Source organism: Andrographis paniculata, unplaced genomic scaffold, assembly GCF_009805555.1.
Source record: "Andrographis paniculata isolate CXL003 unplaced genomic scaffold, ASM980555v1 Contig38END, whole genome shotgun sequence".
In the NCBI taxonomy this organism is placed as follows: Eukaryota; Viridiplantae; Streptophyta; class Magnoliopsida; order Lamiales; family Acanthaceae; genus Andrographis; species Andrographis paniculata.
This window is the reverse complement of record NW_026137571.1, coordinates 3,784,067-3,801,346: the sequence shown is the minus strand read 5'-3', so window position 1 is coordinate 3,801,346 and position 17,280 is coordinate 3,784,067. Positions and strand designations below refer to the sequence as shown.

Sequence of the window (17,280 nt, the reverse complement as noted above, 5' to 3'; positions counted from 1 at the left end):
CTGAAAGGCTGGCCAGAAACGTGCATCGTAACGTATGTGCGGATGAGTGCGTGTTTGGTCACTAGGACAAATCAGCTCCGCCGAAAAAAGGTCCAATGCATTGGCACTTTTTTGTACGTGGTGGCATATCGTGAAGGTTGAATGCTGAAATCGCTCCGCTAAGATGCGGTGTCGTGTTGCATGCCCTACAGTTAGCAGAAAGATCATCACCTACTCATGCAGGTACACCTTAGTTTGCGGCGTTACCAGTAGTAACCCGCGTTCCTCCAATGCATGAACAAGGCTTAGGAAAGTATACCGATCCACACGTAAAAAATTCTTCATTTTTGCTGGATGGCCGTTTAAAAGTTCTTGCACGGAATCAGCGCCTCACAGAACCGATTTGTAGCAACGTTACGGACGTTGTGCATTAGAACATGAAGCCTGATAGTTGAAAAATGCAAGACCTAACCCACATAACTGTTGAAACGCGTCAAAGTCCCGCAGCAACCGTTGTCATCGCTCATCATAACTTTATGTTGGTCTTTCACTAAGTTCTGATTCATTGGGGTCATCTCCTAGATCCATGTACCTACAATAGACCTTTCATGATAACAACACAGTTCCGTATAGAAGAACATATAGTTGTTGTTAATGGTTCGGGCAAAGATGCCAACTGTGACAGTTGCACCTCTTAGGAGTTGCACCTATCGTTGAACATGGAGAAATGAAAAACGGAATCTTAATAAGAAACAAGTAGAATTTAAATATCCTAATCAATGACACAACCCCCCGCAGCTGGTCATCAACACAAACATAGTAGGAAGATGTCACATGGGAAACGAATCACACATGAAAGCGGTGAGCAATAAATCAAGTCACACTCGAAAAATTAGTAAGAAATAGTGCCGTAACGATATGCCAAACCGGAAGTGGTAAAATGGTTTTTGTCTAAGCTATCGCACCTTACGGTCTAAGATAACTACGTGTTAAGGAGACCTTTCACCCAGGCCTTTCGGACGGCAGTCGGCTCCTCAAGGAAGAAACGGAGTGCTCGACGACTATGTTGAGGCTCCTTCCGGGCAGCTAAGTAATTCTCCATCAGCACACCATCTAGTGCGAGAAGTGCAGTGATCGCCTCGCGGTCCTGAGCTTCCTCTTTGTATGGTGAAGCATGTGATTCTATTTGCCTCTGTAGACCTATTTCGATATACTCACCTCTGTCACTAAATATTTGTTGTTGTTTTGAAAGTTCTCTACCACGCCTACTGCCGCTCGACCCTGCATTGGAAGGGCCACTACCATCGTAAGTAGAGTTACAACATCTGCTCTGTGGACTCGCATAACTACTGCACCTAGTGCGCCGGGTAGGCCCTGATGCACGTCCACCTTCAGCACCAACCCCATTCCGCCTGCTTGACTGTCCAGTGGTGTATCTGTTGCGGAACATTTCAGCGCACTCATTCCAACATGGAAACGGTTGTGCCAGAAAAGATGCAAGCCCTCTCGGATTCTGTAACCACAGAGAAGAAGTTTACTTTGACGTAGAAAAAAGAAAAGAACTTCCCAACATCACATAAGTTGTTACAATCGTTCATACCGCCAACAATTCAGTAGGTCCTGTCACATATCATGTTCTTGGATCCACCCCGAGCCCAGTGTGCTGATTCAGCAAATGATCCAAGTCGTTGAACTGGGCCTTTAGCCTATTCAATTTCCCCATTAATTGTATTGTCGTGTACCTCATGTGAGTCAGACTGTTTAGTTCATCCTTGATGGTCGTCCAGATGCTTTCTGTAAACCCAGCAGACTCAGTGAGGTGCCCCTCGAGGTGCCTGTCATACGCCATGCGTATAAGAGCTTAAACCTTACCAAGTTGCCACAAACCGCCTTCCTCCTGGATGGAATCATTCATAGTACCAAACTCCGTCATCTACAGTGACAGGTGCTTAGGGATCGTGTGTTATGTAGTCAAAGTTGTACGGAAACTTAAGAAGACACACAAAGTAGGTCCTATGGACTGGAGTTTGTTTCCAATACTCCGGTGTAGGCACACGGTAACCTGACAACCTACCTTGTTGAGGCCAGAACCAACCAATGGTCTTCCAACGAGTATGCGTAATTCACGACGATAATGAATGTACATCTACACATACATCATACCCGCATATAAGGTTAGATAACATACCTTGCGCTTTATGCCTGATCTCTTCGGGAAGTGGGATGAGGCTGTAGAGCTGCGGGCGTCCGCTATGTTGTATGCGTCTGTGATGTTGTTACCCACCAGATTTGTAAGTTATTGTCAACTGCAAAGGAGTACAAAAATAGGCAACTTCAGTAATTAAGCCACCAAGTTCGGCCCTGAGCCACGTTGCAGACCGTAACATATATTTTCAGCATACGTATGAAGTTATGCCTAAATGCAGTAGTACCTTTATCTGCCAAATGAATATATTTACAATGAGCATATGACCGTTTCATGCGTTGCCCCAACTAGTAATGTACAACTAGTTCGATAGCCACATCCATGTGGTAATGCACTCAAGAAATCCAAAACTTCCAAAAGTAACTTCAGTCAGAATCTCATGAAACATAACACAATGAAAGAGTGACTTGAGGCTAACGAGTATGCCCTAGAAGGTACCTAATGTGGTCCTCTCCTTTTACCCCTTCCCATCATTTTGACATCGTCGTATACGTTACCAAAATACCGACGGTGTATTCGACATTGTAAGTCACCTAACAATTTCAACCCCTTCCACCCCCTACGAAAATTGGAAAAATGAATGCTGGAACGGATTTTTGTCAGATCGACGGCGACATACCAGTTCTTACCTGTTGTGGACCGGCGTCGGTGACAAGGTTGACGAGCTTTCGACAGGGTGCTCTGAAGCTTGGTTTAGGGCATGAAAATTTTTTGCGAAGCAACCAGATTTGGTGTTCCTTTGACCCACACGGCGACGGAGATGGCTTAGTAAAGCAATGGGCGTCGCGGGAATGCCCGATCTGACGCGGATCGTTGTTAGAGAGGGAGAGACCGTCGTCGGTGTTGTGTTTACGATTTCGTTCGAAATCGTTGAGAGAGGATGGATTGGATAAGGTGGGTGGGTGATGAGTGGTTCATATGGGTTTTGTGTTTAATGTATGATATTAATATTTATAGGAAACTGTGTTACACATTGTTTTTTCGGACAATTGGGCAAAAATCCCTCTGTCCATTTATCAATTGGGATTCAGTCCCTAATGATAAAAAATTTGTCTGCACTCCCCCCTTTTTCCTTCTTCCTTCTTCTTCCTCCCTATTCGTATTTTTCTTCATTCTGTTTCTCTTCGCGCAAAAAATTCTTCTCAATCCGTTGTCCTCTTCTGTGAGCTCGAAAGCCACATCCCGCACAGGTAAGGTTCTTAATTGTTCGCCCAATTTTACATCGTCGCTTCTTGTCTGGTTCGATTGAAAAATTTCCTAGGGCACTCTCCGAATCCTGTTCCGGTTCCCTGTCATCGGCGGTCGGTTTGGTTCCCTGGCCCGTATTTCTTGTTCTCCGATGAAATTAGATGTACCAGGTGTGTTTTTGTGTCGGTTGATTCGGTCGAAGAACTACCGAAGGCTGTCACCGGTTCCCTGGCCCGTCTTTCTTGTTCTCCGGCGAAATTAGATGTACCAGGTGTATTTTTGTATCGATATCTTAGTTGGAAAATTATTATTTGGAAGAAAATGTTTCGGTATTATTTTGGGTGATTTTGATAATAAATTTTGTTGCTATTTAGGGTTTAAGGGTAATATTTATTTTGTGAAATGGGTAATTTGTTGCTATTGAGGATCAAGACATTACTAGAATTCCGTAAGAACATATGATTTTAGTGTATTTTGTGTAAGATTATCTAATCGCCCATACGACCTAATATAGTTCATACATTCATTGGTTGGATCGTTAGGTTCCGATGGACATGGAGCAAAGTAGTCTGAAATTATTAATTATATGTTCCTACGAAGGTGAGCATCATGTAATTCGTTTAGAAGAGGGCACCATGCTGGAGGATCTTTACCGGAATATATCGAAAAGATGGAATAAAGTGAGTATTAAGGCGGTAAAACTCCAATATATTGCACCTATTCAGAAAAGCTACGTGACGTTATTGTGTGACGATGATGTCGCTAATATGTGGAGAATGCATATCTTGTTAAAGGTAATGTTTGTGGATATGATTGCACGGTGTAGAAGCGAGCACCAGAGCGTGCCTCTCCGAAGCACGGTTGAACGCAGGTACGTTACTCATCATTTGTAATTAAGTAGTGTTTATTAAACTTTGTTATAGAATGCAGTCACAATTGTTCCTTATGAAAGAATGCAGTCTGTAAGAACTTATAATGCAGTATGTAAGAATGCAGTCTGTAAGCACTTATAATGTCATGTTCAACACATCTAAAAACATATTGTTTATAGGTTACGTTAATAATTCTTTCATGATATTGGCATACAACAATACCGTGGTATATTGTTGCGATGTTGTTTGTAGGTAGTAAGTATCCACCTCCGCGATTTTGTAGTAGCGCGGTGCAGAACGAACCACTGAAGAGATTGTAAAGATATGTAGTGGGGATATAACGTCTTGAAGGTATTTAACGATTTTCACTCCTTCTTTACACGCCACTGTCAATATCCTCTAGCAATCCGGTTTAGGTAGGTGTACCATGATCGATGCGTTGAAATTTCTGTAGCCCATGGCATTTACTGCATCACGTAGCCTGCTGCGGTGAATAGATGCAGTTGTTCTTTTAAATACCCAGGATGACACGGTAGGTAACCATAGACACCGTGGACATACTCGGTTGAGTAAGATGGGTACCCATGTTTTTCTATTTACGAAGAAAATATCTATTACCATATAAAATTAGAACTACTTGCATCTGATATAATTTTCATTCTTATTATTGTATTTGTAATGTAGGGGTGAGGCCGAATGTTCGGGATTGAACGAAGATTGCGCAGATGGTATCTTTATTCCCGACGAAAGTACTAGTCTAATTGCAATGCAGAGATGCATTGTCGGGGAAGGTCAGACATTCAAGGGACCGCAAGAGTTTAGAAAGTTATTGAAGAATTATTCTATTGCCACTCAAAAACACTTCAGGTACCAAAAGAATGATTCGAGCAAAATTATTGCGGTGTGCATCGACAAAGGCTGTGGTTGGCGTATTTATGCATCCTTCCATGCTCGTGATGCATCATTCAGCATTCGTAAGTGCAATTTACATCACACATGTACTATGATCTATTGCAATCAAGAGATCATCCAGCAGCCGATGCGAACTGGATTTCTGAGGTCTACAAAAATAAGATACGTTCTATGCCAGTGTATAAGGCATCCGACATCCGGGAGCATATCCAAACAGATTATTGGATTGACGTGAAATATCATAAAGCATGGCGTGGCAAGGAGAATGCGATAAGGGCAATTAATGGTGGAGGTAGAGACAGTTTCTCACAACTTCCGTGGTACTGTCATACACTTCGGGAGTCAAATCCGGGAAGTATTATAGACTGTGAAGTTGAGCAGGCAACCAAACGTTTCCAGCGCCTTTTTGTTTGTTTAGGTGCATGCCGGCTGGGTTTTTTGAGGGGTTGCAGGCCCCTACTCTTTCTTGATGGGACACATATAAAAAACAAACACAAAGGGTGTCTGCTAAGTGCAATTGCAGTGGATGGGGATAATGGGATGTTTACTTTAGCATTTTCTGGTACGTAATTTGATATTAGCTACAGTTGTCATTTTGTTAGAATGCTGGGTATAGTTGTTCGTGTATGCTGTTTTCCATGCTCTCTTTAGGCACGTATGTACCCTTATACGTTGGAAACCTTTGTAGTTATTTGTGTTCTTATTTGTTGACTTGCAGCTGTGTCTACGGAAAATGATGAAAATTGGGAGTGGTTTTGCTGGAAGCTGCGATCTGTTTTAGAATGTGAGGGACATACGGATTGGAAACAGTACACATTCTTCTCGGATCGGCACTCGGGTTTACTAAAGTCAATCTCGTGCGTCTTTCCCGGAGCACATCATGCGTACTGTCTCCGACACTTAGTGGACAACTTCCGTACCCAGGTATATGTACGTCAATATTAATTTGTAATGAACATCACTGGTAATGATCAGCCAAAAAATGTCTTTTTTTAGGTTATGCGGAGATACCCAATGCATAAAAAGAAACGATGGACCGCTGTCTTCAATAAGGCCGCCTATGCTCCGGTGAGGAGAGATTTCGAAAACCACATTAGTTCTGTGGTCGAATCAATGCCATTGGCCAGGGACTTCATTACCCAATCACACCCAAAATGTTGGGCAAATTCACTATTCAGAGGCACTCATTGGGGAATAATAAATAATAACATTGCTGAGTCATGGAATAGTTGGGTGAGATCCGCGAGGTCAATGCCATTCGTTGGGATGTTGGATACCATTAGAAGGCAAGTGATGGTAATGATGAATGAACGCCGCGAAAAGTCAGAGATAATGCACGGAAGGCTCTGTCCAAAACAGGAGAGCAAGTTGGCACTATCGTACATGGCGTCTCGACGGCTACAGTGCAGTTCATCCTCTAGAACTGTATTCGAGGTAACAGATTGTAATGAAAGATACGCAGTCGATTTGGAGGCGCGCAAATGCTCTTGTCGAGAATGACAAATGTTTAGATTGCCCTGCAAGCATGCCTGTGCTTGCATTGAAAAATGCAGTATGTCAATTTATGATTTTTGCGATCTTTACTATAGCATTGAATGCTACAGAAAAACGTACCAGGAGCCAATAAATCCCGTACCGACGCATGATATGGACGTGATTGTTGAAATTCAAGCGGACCAAATTCACCCTCCTCCGTCGTCTGTCCAACCAGGCCAGCCAAAGAAGCGAAGGTTCGAGTCCCAGCAGGTAAAAAATCCACGAAAATGTGGTCGTTGTGGGCGTCTTGGACATAATAGAAGAAGTTGCAAGCAACAAATAGATTAGCGAACCTTTTTTTCATTGTACATCTTTTTGGCTTCCAGGAGTATATATTAAGACAGTAGGTACGTATTCAATACCTATATTGTAATTGTTTTTTGTGTCTCTAGGATGTAACCGGTTGGATCCACCGACTTATTTGCAGTAGTAAGTGGTATGTAGCCCTCTCACGCAAGTATATGATGAAGTTGTGAAGGTTCATAGTTATATTCTGCAGGTATATTTTTCATGTACTGAGGCATTTGATGATGTAGCTCTGTAGGGACGGATGGTTAATGTAATATCTAATTGTTTTGAAAGTACATGCTATCCTATTTTTGGGTTATTACTAGGAGGTATAGTTGTAGTATTAAATTCGTCATACTAACCAAGTTCATATGTCATACAACTTAAGTATTTGTTGATGCCTTCTTTAACCATCAGCAGTAAATACATGCTATTTGAAGTATAAAAAAAAAGACCGTTTCCCCAGCCACAGGTAACCAGGCCATACATAATTGCAACTGAAGTATAATGTCACGGTTGTTGTAAGTACGCAATAGCTTACAGAGGGTATATGAATAATGATTCCAACATATAGGGTTGCGGTCCGAGTACAAACCATATTTTATTTTGTTTATACGGTATTTAAATTGTATTACCGTGTAATAACGTAGAGGCGTAGTATTGATTAAAATTTAGCACACAGCTACGTACCATACTTCCATATGCCACACAACTATATTGTGGTTATATTATCGTGTCTATTCTATTGTGTTCTAATTCAAATTAACGGGTAAGCGATGTAAGTTTTATCTGTGGCCTAAAACACGCCATTCAAGATTATGGGGTTGACGAGAAACACTACCATGGTTAAGCCAATACACTCTTACCATCAATTCGTGAATATTTTAAGAGAAAAGGCCGAGTCCCCACCCGTAGGGTACCAGAGCATTTGAAATGGTAACGGAAGTATAAAGTCTATTTCCGTAGGTACATAATAGATACTATAGGGTATTTGTAGTAATGACTCCGTTACTTATGCATCTGAGTTGAGTACTGGACTCGCTGAACGAGGTACACAGATTGCGTATGCGGGTATCTGTGTTGTAGTTGTAGGTATCCTAGTTGTAGGTATAGTAGCACTTATCTGTAACCATGTGTTGCTTAGCATTCCGCAGGAAATAGTTGATTGTAATCTAGACGTTGGCCCACACGCAATTACCAGACACCTATGTCCCGCACAAATATTTTGTTGTAATATTATCATGTTTTTTTAGTACTGTTTTTTTTAAATTAACGAGTAAGCCCTTGCAGTATCTCCGGTCGATTAAAACATAGCGTCCAGTAGGGTTTTATGAGAAACGCCGACACGGTTGAACTGATTCAAAGTGAACGCTATTTCAGTGATCAATGCAAAAGAAATGACCAGTCCCACAAACGCAAGTGACTGGAGCATGTAATATATAAATGGAAGTACATACTAGTTTTCCGTAGGCACATAAAAGCTATCAACGGGTATCACCACACAACGCAGGTATATAATGAAGATGACAAATCAATCCACATAAAAGACATTTACCAATTCCATCATCTCGATACACAATGCAATAACTTCCCAGATCAATCCAAATTGAAGACATTAAACAAATCCATCACCTCCACACAACACAATAACTTCCCAGATCAATCCAAACTGAAGACATTCAACAAATCCATCACCTCGCCACACAACGCAAAAACTTCCCAAATCAATCCAAATTCATTACATGTGTTAACCTGCCCTATTTTTCCATCGGGGTCTACGTTTCAGAAGGGGGGACCTTTCAATATCCTCGCCGCAATCGTGCCTCGGTAGCTCTTGACATCGCCGAAGTCCTCGCCGAGGACGCCCACGACATTGACATCTGGACCTGCCCGCGCATAACACTCTGCGAACATGCAGACTAAAGGTCCACAGTCCAACGTTTCACCCTGGTGTCGGCATCTAATGTACTCGGGCATGTCGCTGACCATAGGCCATAGTCGTGACGCGTTCATATACAACGATGAAAATCGCGTCTGCACAAATAACGTTACTCTTTCGTTAAGGAATTCACCGTACCCATAGGCAATTAATTATGATCATTCGAAAGACGTACCAATTTCTTTGCATTCCCCTGGCCGAAGGGGTCGCGCATTGAGTTACACTCCAACACAACACGTTTGATGGTATCCAGTATTCAGAGATGCCAGTGGAACCGGGTGTGTACGGGTAGAAATATGTACCGGCACCCAGACCGGATTTTGTCCATGATTCCGGCAATCTCTTGGCCTACGGTCACTTGCAGCGAGTTGGCAAATGCGAGCACATTACCCTTATTGATGCTCGGCTTTTTCGCTCCCCTGCTTGGTCGTGATAGCGCATCGTTCACGGCTTTCTGAAAATCGAACACAGCAACCAACGCAATAATAACAATGTGATTTGTAATACTAACCGTATAAATTCTAAATAGGATACTCACCGCTACGAACCATGGCACACAACCACACCGCACCTGCGGATTGTGTTGGAGCTGATATTCATTGCTGCATAGATGATGTAGGTACGCGTCGATGACTTCGCCTTTCACAGCTTCGTCAAACAGTAGTTCTAAAACGGCATCGGACGAGACAGACACGACGCCCTGCTGCCATACAGTGTCCCTACAAGATAATAGTCGCAAACGGATAAAAACATCGATTGAGAAAAATATATAAAGCCTTAATAGTGAATAGCAATACCGGACGGCGAATGACGCGAGAAAATGTTCAATGGTGTTCGTCTCATCCTCAGATAAGGTACCATTTCCACAGTAGCTGTCGTTATTGCGATATCCCTCCCACTTTTGTACTCCAGGGTCTGCTACAACCTTAGCATCCGAGTCCCCATCCGACGACAAATGGTTCCTGAACCAACAATGAAGATAATCATGTTTCCGTAGGTATCCGTATTTATTGTACAGGTATTGACTCAGAAACACTAGGTATTTAAGAATCTATCCGAAGTATTTTGAGCCAGACGACTTATATTTGTATGGAACTACGTACCTGCTCATTATTGACGTCGACCGCTGACTTTCCTTTCGCCTTCCGTGTTTTTCTCGCTTTCTCAATTCGCAGTGTCGACACAGGTGTCACGAATTCAGGCTTCTTCATTCTCTTCCGATCCTTACGTGCCATTACACCACGTACAATCGATGAATCTGCGGCCCTGCTACAAGTCTCACGGTCGGACTCATCGGCCTGCTACAATTTCAACAAAGCAAATAATCATTCAACAGATAGACAACTACGACCTACAAATTGTACTTACTATATTAATTAGCTTCCCTTGACATCTATCGGTGCAACATAAGGAACAATGGCCATCAATTGGTTAAACTCTAGCAAGCTACCAACCCCTTCGTCATCTGACTCGTTTATCGGATCAACTTCGGCCAAAAGGATGTCCATTTCTTTTTTGCTTCGTCGCTCGGTATTTGCTCGCTCTTCCGCTGCCTCCTCGGGATCCTCCTCAGTCTGACTCTCCTCCTCCCCAGTTTTTTTCTCCTCCTCCTCCTCTTGACCCTGACTCTCCTCCTCCTGACCCTGTTTCTCCTCCATGTCGGCCTGCTTATCTTTCCTCTCTGACTCCACAGCCATCCGGTCTGTTGTCTCCTCATCCCCATAGTTTGCATCACCATCCTCGCCATCGCTCTCGTCCTCACCCTCACCTTCACTGTCGTCATCGACAACACCGGCTCTAGATCTTTGCAATGTATGACCAAGTCTGGCAATTGCAGTGTCTTTCTTCCGCAGCTCCACCTTCAATGCCGCAATTTGCTGAGCTGCTTCCTGCAACATATGTTAATAAAGTCATATAAGAAATTATTTTATCCATTTACAATAGTAGCAACATTGAATAATGCATTTACCTCTGAAGCATGGCAAATTGCACGAACAAACTTTTCTTCCGTGCCTATCCGATAGAATTCCTGAATATCTAACCGCTTTAGGGATGTCAATTCACCAACTGCATGAACCCTGGACATTGGACCGAGGCTATTCAGCCACCGAAAGAGACGCGGTACCTTCGGAAGGCACCGTGCCTTGTCTAGAGTTGGGACCCTCTCATTGAACCAAGCCTGCACATATTGTAATAGACATTACTGCCAGCAATAATACATATTGTGCAATATACCAAAATAAGTAGAAAAAATTAACAAATCCGATATTACATTGCTTACCAACAAACCCGCGGTGCAGCCTGTCAAATATTTTTTCCCGGACTTGAAGTCGCTTATAGACTTCAACAGATAACGGTGACTCGCGGGTCCCCACGCGTAGTCACCAATCGCACTCAGGTCTTCCACATACGGTAACAAAAAAAGGGTACAGAATAATTCGCAGAACAAAATAAAATATTTGCCAAAACAAGCAAAATAAAGAGACGAGCAACATCCGCAACAGAAAGAGGCTCCAGCCCCTACAACAGAGCCTCACGCAGCTTCTGCAACACCTGGCCGCGGGTTACAGAACGTGGCTTGCTCCCAAAAATCCGAACAAACCATTCGCTTTCGACCGATGTGTTTTCAGTCACGTAGACTCCTTTCGCATGTAGTCCTAAGACTACAGAATATTCTTCAACTTCAAACGAAAGCTCAATGTCACTTCCAATCTTGAAGGACATAGATTCCGAACTAAAGCTATTGACGAGGGCAACAAGTCAGTGCCACGGAAACTTCATTTTCGGGCAATCCAGAAAATGCCCGAACGGTGTCATTTTTATAGCTGTGATGTGTTCGTCTGTCATGTGTTGCTTCAATTTGCCCAGCTCATTATAAAAAAATGGTAATGCAAATCGGCTGATTACCGATTTGTGCTCTTTCCCTGGCCTGTAAGTAAAAACCATAAGTCCACGTTATCCAAACTCTAATTTAGTTAAAAGTTTTTCATAATTTAGCAGGAGTAAAAACGCATTCCGAGTATACAATAGTGCCATTCAGGTATATTAATTGGCAAATTAGACCAAACAAATGAAACTCCTGGTGCCTAATAATACCGGATTTGTCAACCCACAAATATGACTAATTACCGAACAATCCACCAAAAAACCTAAAATATGCAACTTCGAGTAACTAAACAAAATATACATCTCCAAAATTAACAAAATCAAAGATAAAACAGATAAAATCACCCAAAATCGGCCGAACAGGGTTTCCTGGCCAAAAATTCGAACAATTTCAAACCACCCGTTGAACAAACACAACACCGAACACCCAGGGCTCCTCATCACTGAACCGAGGCATACAAACACGGGACCAAGGCTTCTACCCCAAACAATCGAATAAACTACGATATAAAATTCGATTGTCAACAAAATCATAAAACGAAAAGGGTTTCGACCAGACACTTACTTTTTTGAACTCCTCGTGGGGGATCGCGGCGGATTCGCAGTTTTTCTCACCATTTCGCTGAACAAAATGTCTTACTGCTGATCGTCGAGTTCGCAAGGGACGATTTCCTTCTCGAAGAACTAGGGCTTGAACGGAGAGTGAGGGGAGTTAGGGAAGGTTTCAGTTTTTAAATCGTGCATATTTTCTGTGATTTTTTATAATAAAAAAAATCACAAAATAAGGTACGCAGTATTTAAATGGAATTATCTAATCGTATACTGGGGGTAGAGCGGGAGGTAATATATGTATATATTATAAAATTGGAAGTATTTATTAATCAATCGTAATTACATGTTGCATATACAATTGTAATTGAGTAGAAAATACAAAAAGGGAGTTATAACATATCTAATCAATAAAGTAGAAATTACAGATCAATTAATTTACAATGGGGACTGAATTGCAAGTAAATTACACTGAGATTTTAGTCCAAGTCTTTATAATATAGATATGGCATGTGTCACAATCTCAGTAGAGATGTTGAAAGAAGATATCTTTCATATTTTTATTTTTTTAAAAAATATACTGTATAACTTATATGACGGATGATCCGAGTTTTCTATGCATATGTTTCATTTGCTTTTACCAGTTTAATGTTAAATTACTTTATTATTATCTCGACCCACATATTAGTTGATGGTTTTATAATTACTTTTGTTAATATATTTTCAACTTTTTATTAATTATATTTTCTTATTGATTTTGGTATCTATATTAATTGTGATAATAATTTAGAGTGAAATGAATATTATTTTAAAATAATTATATTAGTTATATTTTACCTAAATTATGACATATACACTACTTGGACAAAAAGAGTATTTAATTATCATATATTTCTCAAATAAAATTATTTGAAAAATATTTTTTTATATAAAATATAGAAATTTCAAATTTGTATTAAGTTACATAAAAATAATAAATAAATATAATATATTATTTTTTTAAAAAAATATATCTTTTGAAATAAGCTGGAGAACACACCCTTGGTAATGAATGTTGAAATGCAACAATCATCCAAAACAATAATGTCACTAGTTGAAAAAGTTAGAACAATAAAATTCTTTTGACATCACATTGATGAGACTAATGGCTGAAATTGATATACCTCGTATGGCAAAAGGCTAACAAAATTTGAAATTGCAAAGACTCGAAAACAGTAACTAAATACAATTATGTCATGTTCAAGATCAATTCATATTTAAACTATTACTGCAAAAATATAGATGACAATAGCATGATGAAAAAAAACATTCTCTGCATTACACATCTCAATTCTGTTATCACAACTTATCAAAACAATATGTTGCTGAAAAATCATGCATCCAAACCATGATATTTCAACTCATTCGATTAAGCAAATGCAATTCAATCTACTAATTCAAACCATGGGAACTCAAAAAATTGTAAACAAGACATAAGCCAAAGAAGCGACCATGACTGACCCTAGCCACATCGGTATAATAGAAAAGGACCATACAAGTCTATAAAATGGCTTAATGACAACAATAAAAAATCAAAATCAAAATAATTATGAAAACAAACGCCTTAAAGAAACATTAGCCACACATCCGCACAACCAAGCATCTTGTTGATCTATAACATGCCTTAGTAGAAATAAAAAATACATGTGTCCACATAAATCTCACCAAAAAATGATGACAACATCCGTAAAAGATGGCCTAATAGTATGAATATGGACTCGTGATCTTGAGGAGGCGTTTGCCCTGCCAGTGACATTATACATCTTTATACTGCAAACTTCCCTTAGAAACCCAAAAGCATTTTTGCTTTTTTTTTTTTTTTCCAATTGAAGAATAGGTAACATGGGTTTCTCCACATCGGGAGAATGTGGAGAAACCCCGAGTACAGCTGCTCTAAGAACCTGTTGTCCAAGTATGATCTGTACGATTCAGCATTTATCCAAGATATCTTGTGAAGATCATTTCCTTCACGAGTACGGTCACCAACTATGCCAAATACCGATACTCCCCTAATCAACATATCCAAATTTCAGGTAAATCCAATAATTAGATCTTCCTTTTAAGCATCAACACTAACACTACTCCAAATAAAATAGAAAATACATAATATAATGCCTATATTCTACACATGTAGAAATTTGAGAGAAATCTGAAGGTGGGATGTTCATACATCACCGCTTAAACTTGCTGTGTTATCCATCCCTGAATGTACTCCCAATGGATTCTTTGATCCATAATGATGCCCAGCAGCTGCCACCAAAACATTCTCAATTTTCATTTTTTTTTTCTAGTCCACCTGTAAATTTCTAGGTTACTCTTCAAATTATACCTCTACAAAGAAAATAAACCAACAATGTAATCCAACAAGCTTATGTTAGATCCAACACGCACACGCAACTACTTGATCAGTTGGATAAACAGTCAGTTACTTTATTTATACTGTTTTAACTTCAATAAACAATTGCTCCAATATTTTTACAATGTTGCACTATAACAACGCCAGAAAATGGCATCGGATTTGGGGCAACCGATGCCAAAACCATAGGGCTGGTTTGGAGATGCCCTTAGGACCAACCTACACAAATAGTTGCTGGAACTAATTTTGATTATTATTTTTTTTTTTGGTTATATTGTGACATAGTTAAATGTTCTCAAAGTTGATGTTGGGGCCAAAAAATACAAAATAAAAAAATACTAATTAAAATGCACTGGAACTATTTTCTTATTTTTTTCCAAATCAAAAATATTTGTAGAGGAAATTCATTGCCGAGGAGGGAATCAAAGAATGAAATTAACAAAGCATATTCAAATGATGCAGATAAAAGCCACAATATGTAGAGGAAGATTAGGTGTGGCTGTTGGGTCATGACCTCCTCCTTCAGAAATATCAGTTCAAAATTCGGAAACAATACAATCATTTAAAAAAATAAAAAAAAAATGGAAGAGAAAGATGTAATCGGAATAAAATCAAGCAATAAATTCCCAATATGAAATCCAATAACGAAAACGAATAGATCGAAAATGTTAGACGAAACCGGATAATCAGAAATCTCGTGTGGAAAGTGCCGCTCATCGCATCGCCAGAACACTTCGCTGGCGGATGCTGCGTCTGCACGTAGCTAAGATTTTCATCACTTTATACCCCAACAAATCACCTTCATTGTGCGAGCGAAACCGAGTAAACAAAAAACAGAACTACGACTATAAAAAAAACTAGCATAATAAGATTCATTCGAGAGAATAGTAGAGAAGCTCGTAAATGGATATTCACTGCAACTCCGTAGAAGAGTGAAGCGAAATCGACAAAGACTTCTCGTCCGCCATTGCTGAAGAAGATTGAATCGGTATTTATAGTGGCGTTGCCCTAATTCTCTCAGATGGGCTTAACGCAGTTAGGGTTAATCCTGCCTAGTGATGGTGTAGGGTATTTTGGACTTTATCATACTCCCCTCCGCTTAACAACGGTTATACGTCTTCCATTTTAACAAATTTAATTAAATTTCTAAAATTTTAATTCATTCAAAAAAATTAGTTTTATTATAAATAAATATTTGTATTTATATTTTAAATTTTTTAATTTTTTTATAAAATAAATTTATATTTATCATAAATAATAATTTTTTTATTTAATAGTATTATATAAAATATTATTTTTTACAAAATAATATTTATATTATATACTACCTTCATCCGGCTCTAGGGGCCTCATTTACTTTTGAGTGTTGATATTTTAATATTAATTATTATATTCCCTCTGTCTTGTTGAAAGGGTAGCGTTTGTTTTTTGCACGTAGATTTTTTAATATTAGTATTATATTGAATTGTAGTAAAAAAGAAAAAAATACCCATATTAGTATAGTGTAATATAAAAGTAATGACATTTGTGTAATATATTGTAAGTTGAAATGATATTTATTATGTTAAGTAGATAGTACAATTACTAAATTAGGAAATGGTAATCTTGTTTTGGGACAGACGAAAATGAAAAATAGTAACATTTTAATGGGACAGAGAGAGTATCAAAATATAGTACAAATTAAAAAAAAATTACAAAAATACTTTCATTAGTGTCTTATAATACTAATAGAAGGACATTTGCATAAAAAATTATACAAATATAATAATATTTTTAATGTTAAGTACAATGACGCAAAAGATAAATGTGACTTTAGAGGCGGACAAATTGAGCATATTTTATTGAAAACTAATGTTTAAAATATTTAATACATATTTTAAATTTCTTATAGTCATATATATTAGTTTTTATTTTTAAAATATCAATATCACTGATCACGTAAAAATAATAACAAAATAATATAATAATCTATTATCTTTCATTTATTAAGCTATATTCCCTTAAATAATGCTTAACAAAATAATATAATAATCTATTATCATTCATTTATTAAGTTATTTTTTCTTAAATAATAGTATGTCAATAATCAAATACTTCTTCCATCCCGGCAAAGATAGTGTTTTATGAAGGGTATTAGGTTCGGCCACACATGGTTCGTCTAGTGTGACTTGCTTTGTCGAGCCTAGTTTACAGAATATTAAGTTCGATCGGGGTTTACTTAGTGCACACTAGTTATTTAGGTAGTATTTTTTGTTTGAAAAAAGATAGTATCTTTTGTTTGGGCACGATGATTTAGGTAGTATGAATTAGTTATTTAGATAGGGGATTAATTATTTGATGCTTAAAAGAAATTTTGAAATATGTGTTTAAATATTTTTAACATTATATATCAATAAAATATATAAAATATAGATATTATTTTGTAGAAAATTAAATTTTATATAATATAAATTTATTTAAAAATATATTATTTTTTTATCATTATCATAAATTAGTTTTATAAAAAAAATTATAGAGTTTTAAAGATAAA

The 17,280-nt window shown here is 38.7% G+C and overlaps 2 protein-coding genes and 1 long non-coding RNA gene across 3 annotated transcripts; 1 reads left to right on the top strand and 2 right to left on the bottom strand.

The window, feature by feature from the left end:
- Positions 1–2,761: 2,761 nt before the first annotated feature.
- Positions 2,762–6,657, top strand: LOC127250924 (uncharacterized). The gene is made up of 7 exons (XM_051274402.1): positions 2,762–2,953; positions 3,916–4,053; positions 4,168–4,244; positions 4,930–5,219; positions 5,336–5,719; positions 5,876–6,081; positions 6,154–6,657. The coding sequence occupies exons 1-7, from the start codon at positions 2,762–2,764 to the stop codon at positions 6,655–6,657; spliced, it is 1,791 nt and encodes a 596-aa protein (XP_051130359.1).
- Positions 6,658–8,553: 1,896 nt separating this feature from the next.
- LOC127250923 (uncharacterized) lies at positions 8,554–11,644 on the bottom strand. The gene is made up of 8 exons (XM_051274401.1): positions 11,458–11,644; positions 11,202–11,320; positions 10,890–11,099; positions 10,024–10,809; positions 9,718–9,882; positions 9,459–9,639; positions 9,096–9,374; positions 8,554–9,015 (listed from the first exon to the last, which is right to left on the bottom strand). The coding sequence occupies exons 1-4, from the start codon at positions 11,642–11,644 to the stop codon at positions 10,297–10,299; spliced, it is 1,029 nt and encodes a 342-aa protein (XP_051130358.1). The 3' UTR covers positions 8,554–9,015; positions 9,096–9,374; positions 9,459–9,639; positions 9,718–9,882; positions 10,024–10,296.
- A 2,550-nt stretch (positions 11,645–14,194) lies between these two features.
- Positions 14,195–15,812, bottom strand: LOC127251133 (uncharacterized). The gene is made up of 2 exons (XR_007838840.1): positions 14,565–15,812; positions 14,195–14,403 (listed from the first exon to the last, which is right to left on the bottom strand). It is a non-coding gene; the product is annotated as an uncharacterized LOC127251133 (long non-coding RNA).
- Between the last annotated feature and the right edge of the window lie 1,468 nt (positions 15,813–17,280).

What these genes read in the sequence shown, in the direction of transcription:
- LOC127250924 (XM_051274402.1), top strand. Translation starts at nt 2,762, where the DNA reads ATGAATGCTGGAACGGATTTTTGTCAGATCGACGGCGACATACCAGTT. An exon ending in TGATGCATCATTCAGCATTC is followed by an intron (nt 5,220 to 5,335) that starts GTAAGTGCAATT and finishes GTTCTATGCCAG; the next exon opens with TGTATAAGGCATCCGACATC. An exon ending in TGGACAACTTCCGTACCCAG is followed by an intron (nt 6,082 to 6,153) that starts GTATATGTACGT and finishes GTCTTTTTTTAG; the next exon opens with GTTATGCGGAGATACCCAAT.
- LOC127250923 (XM_051274401.1), bottom strand. Translation starts at nt 11,644, where the DNA reads ATGTCCTTCAAGATTGGAAGTGACATTGAGCTTTCGTTTGAAGTTGAA. An exon ending in CCAGGTGTTGCAGAAGCTGC is followed by an intron (nt 11,321 to 11,457) that starts GTGAGGCTCTGT and finishes CGTATGTGGAAG; the next exon opens with ACCTGAGTGCGATTGGTGAC. An exon ending in CAATTTGCCATGCTTCAGAG is followed by an intron (nt 10,810 to 10,889) that starts GTAAATGCATTA and finishes CATATGTTGCAG; the next exon opens with GAAGCAGCTCAGCAAATTGC.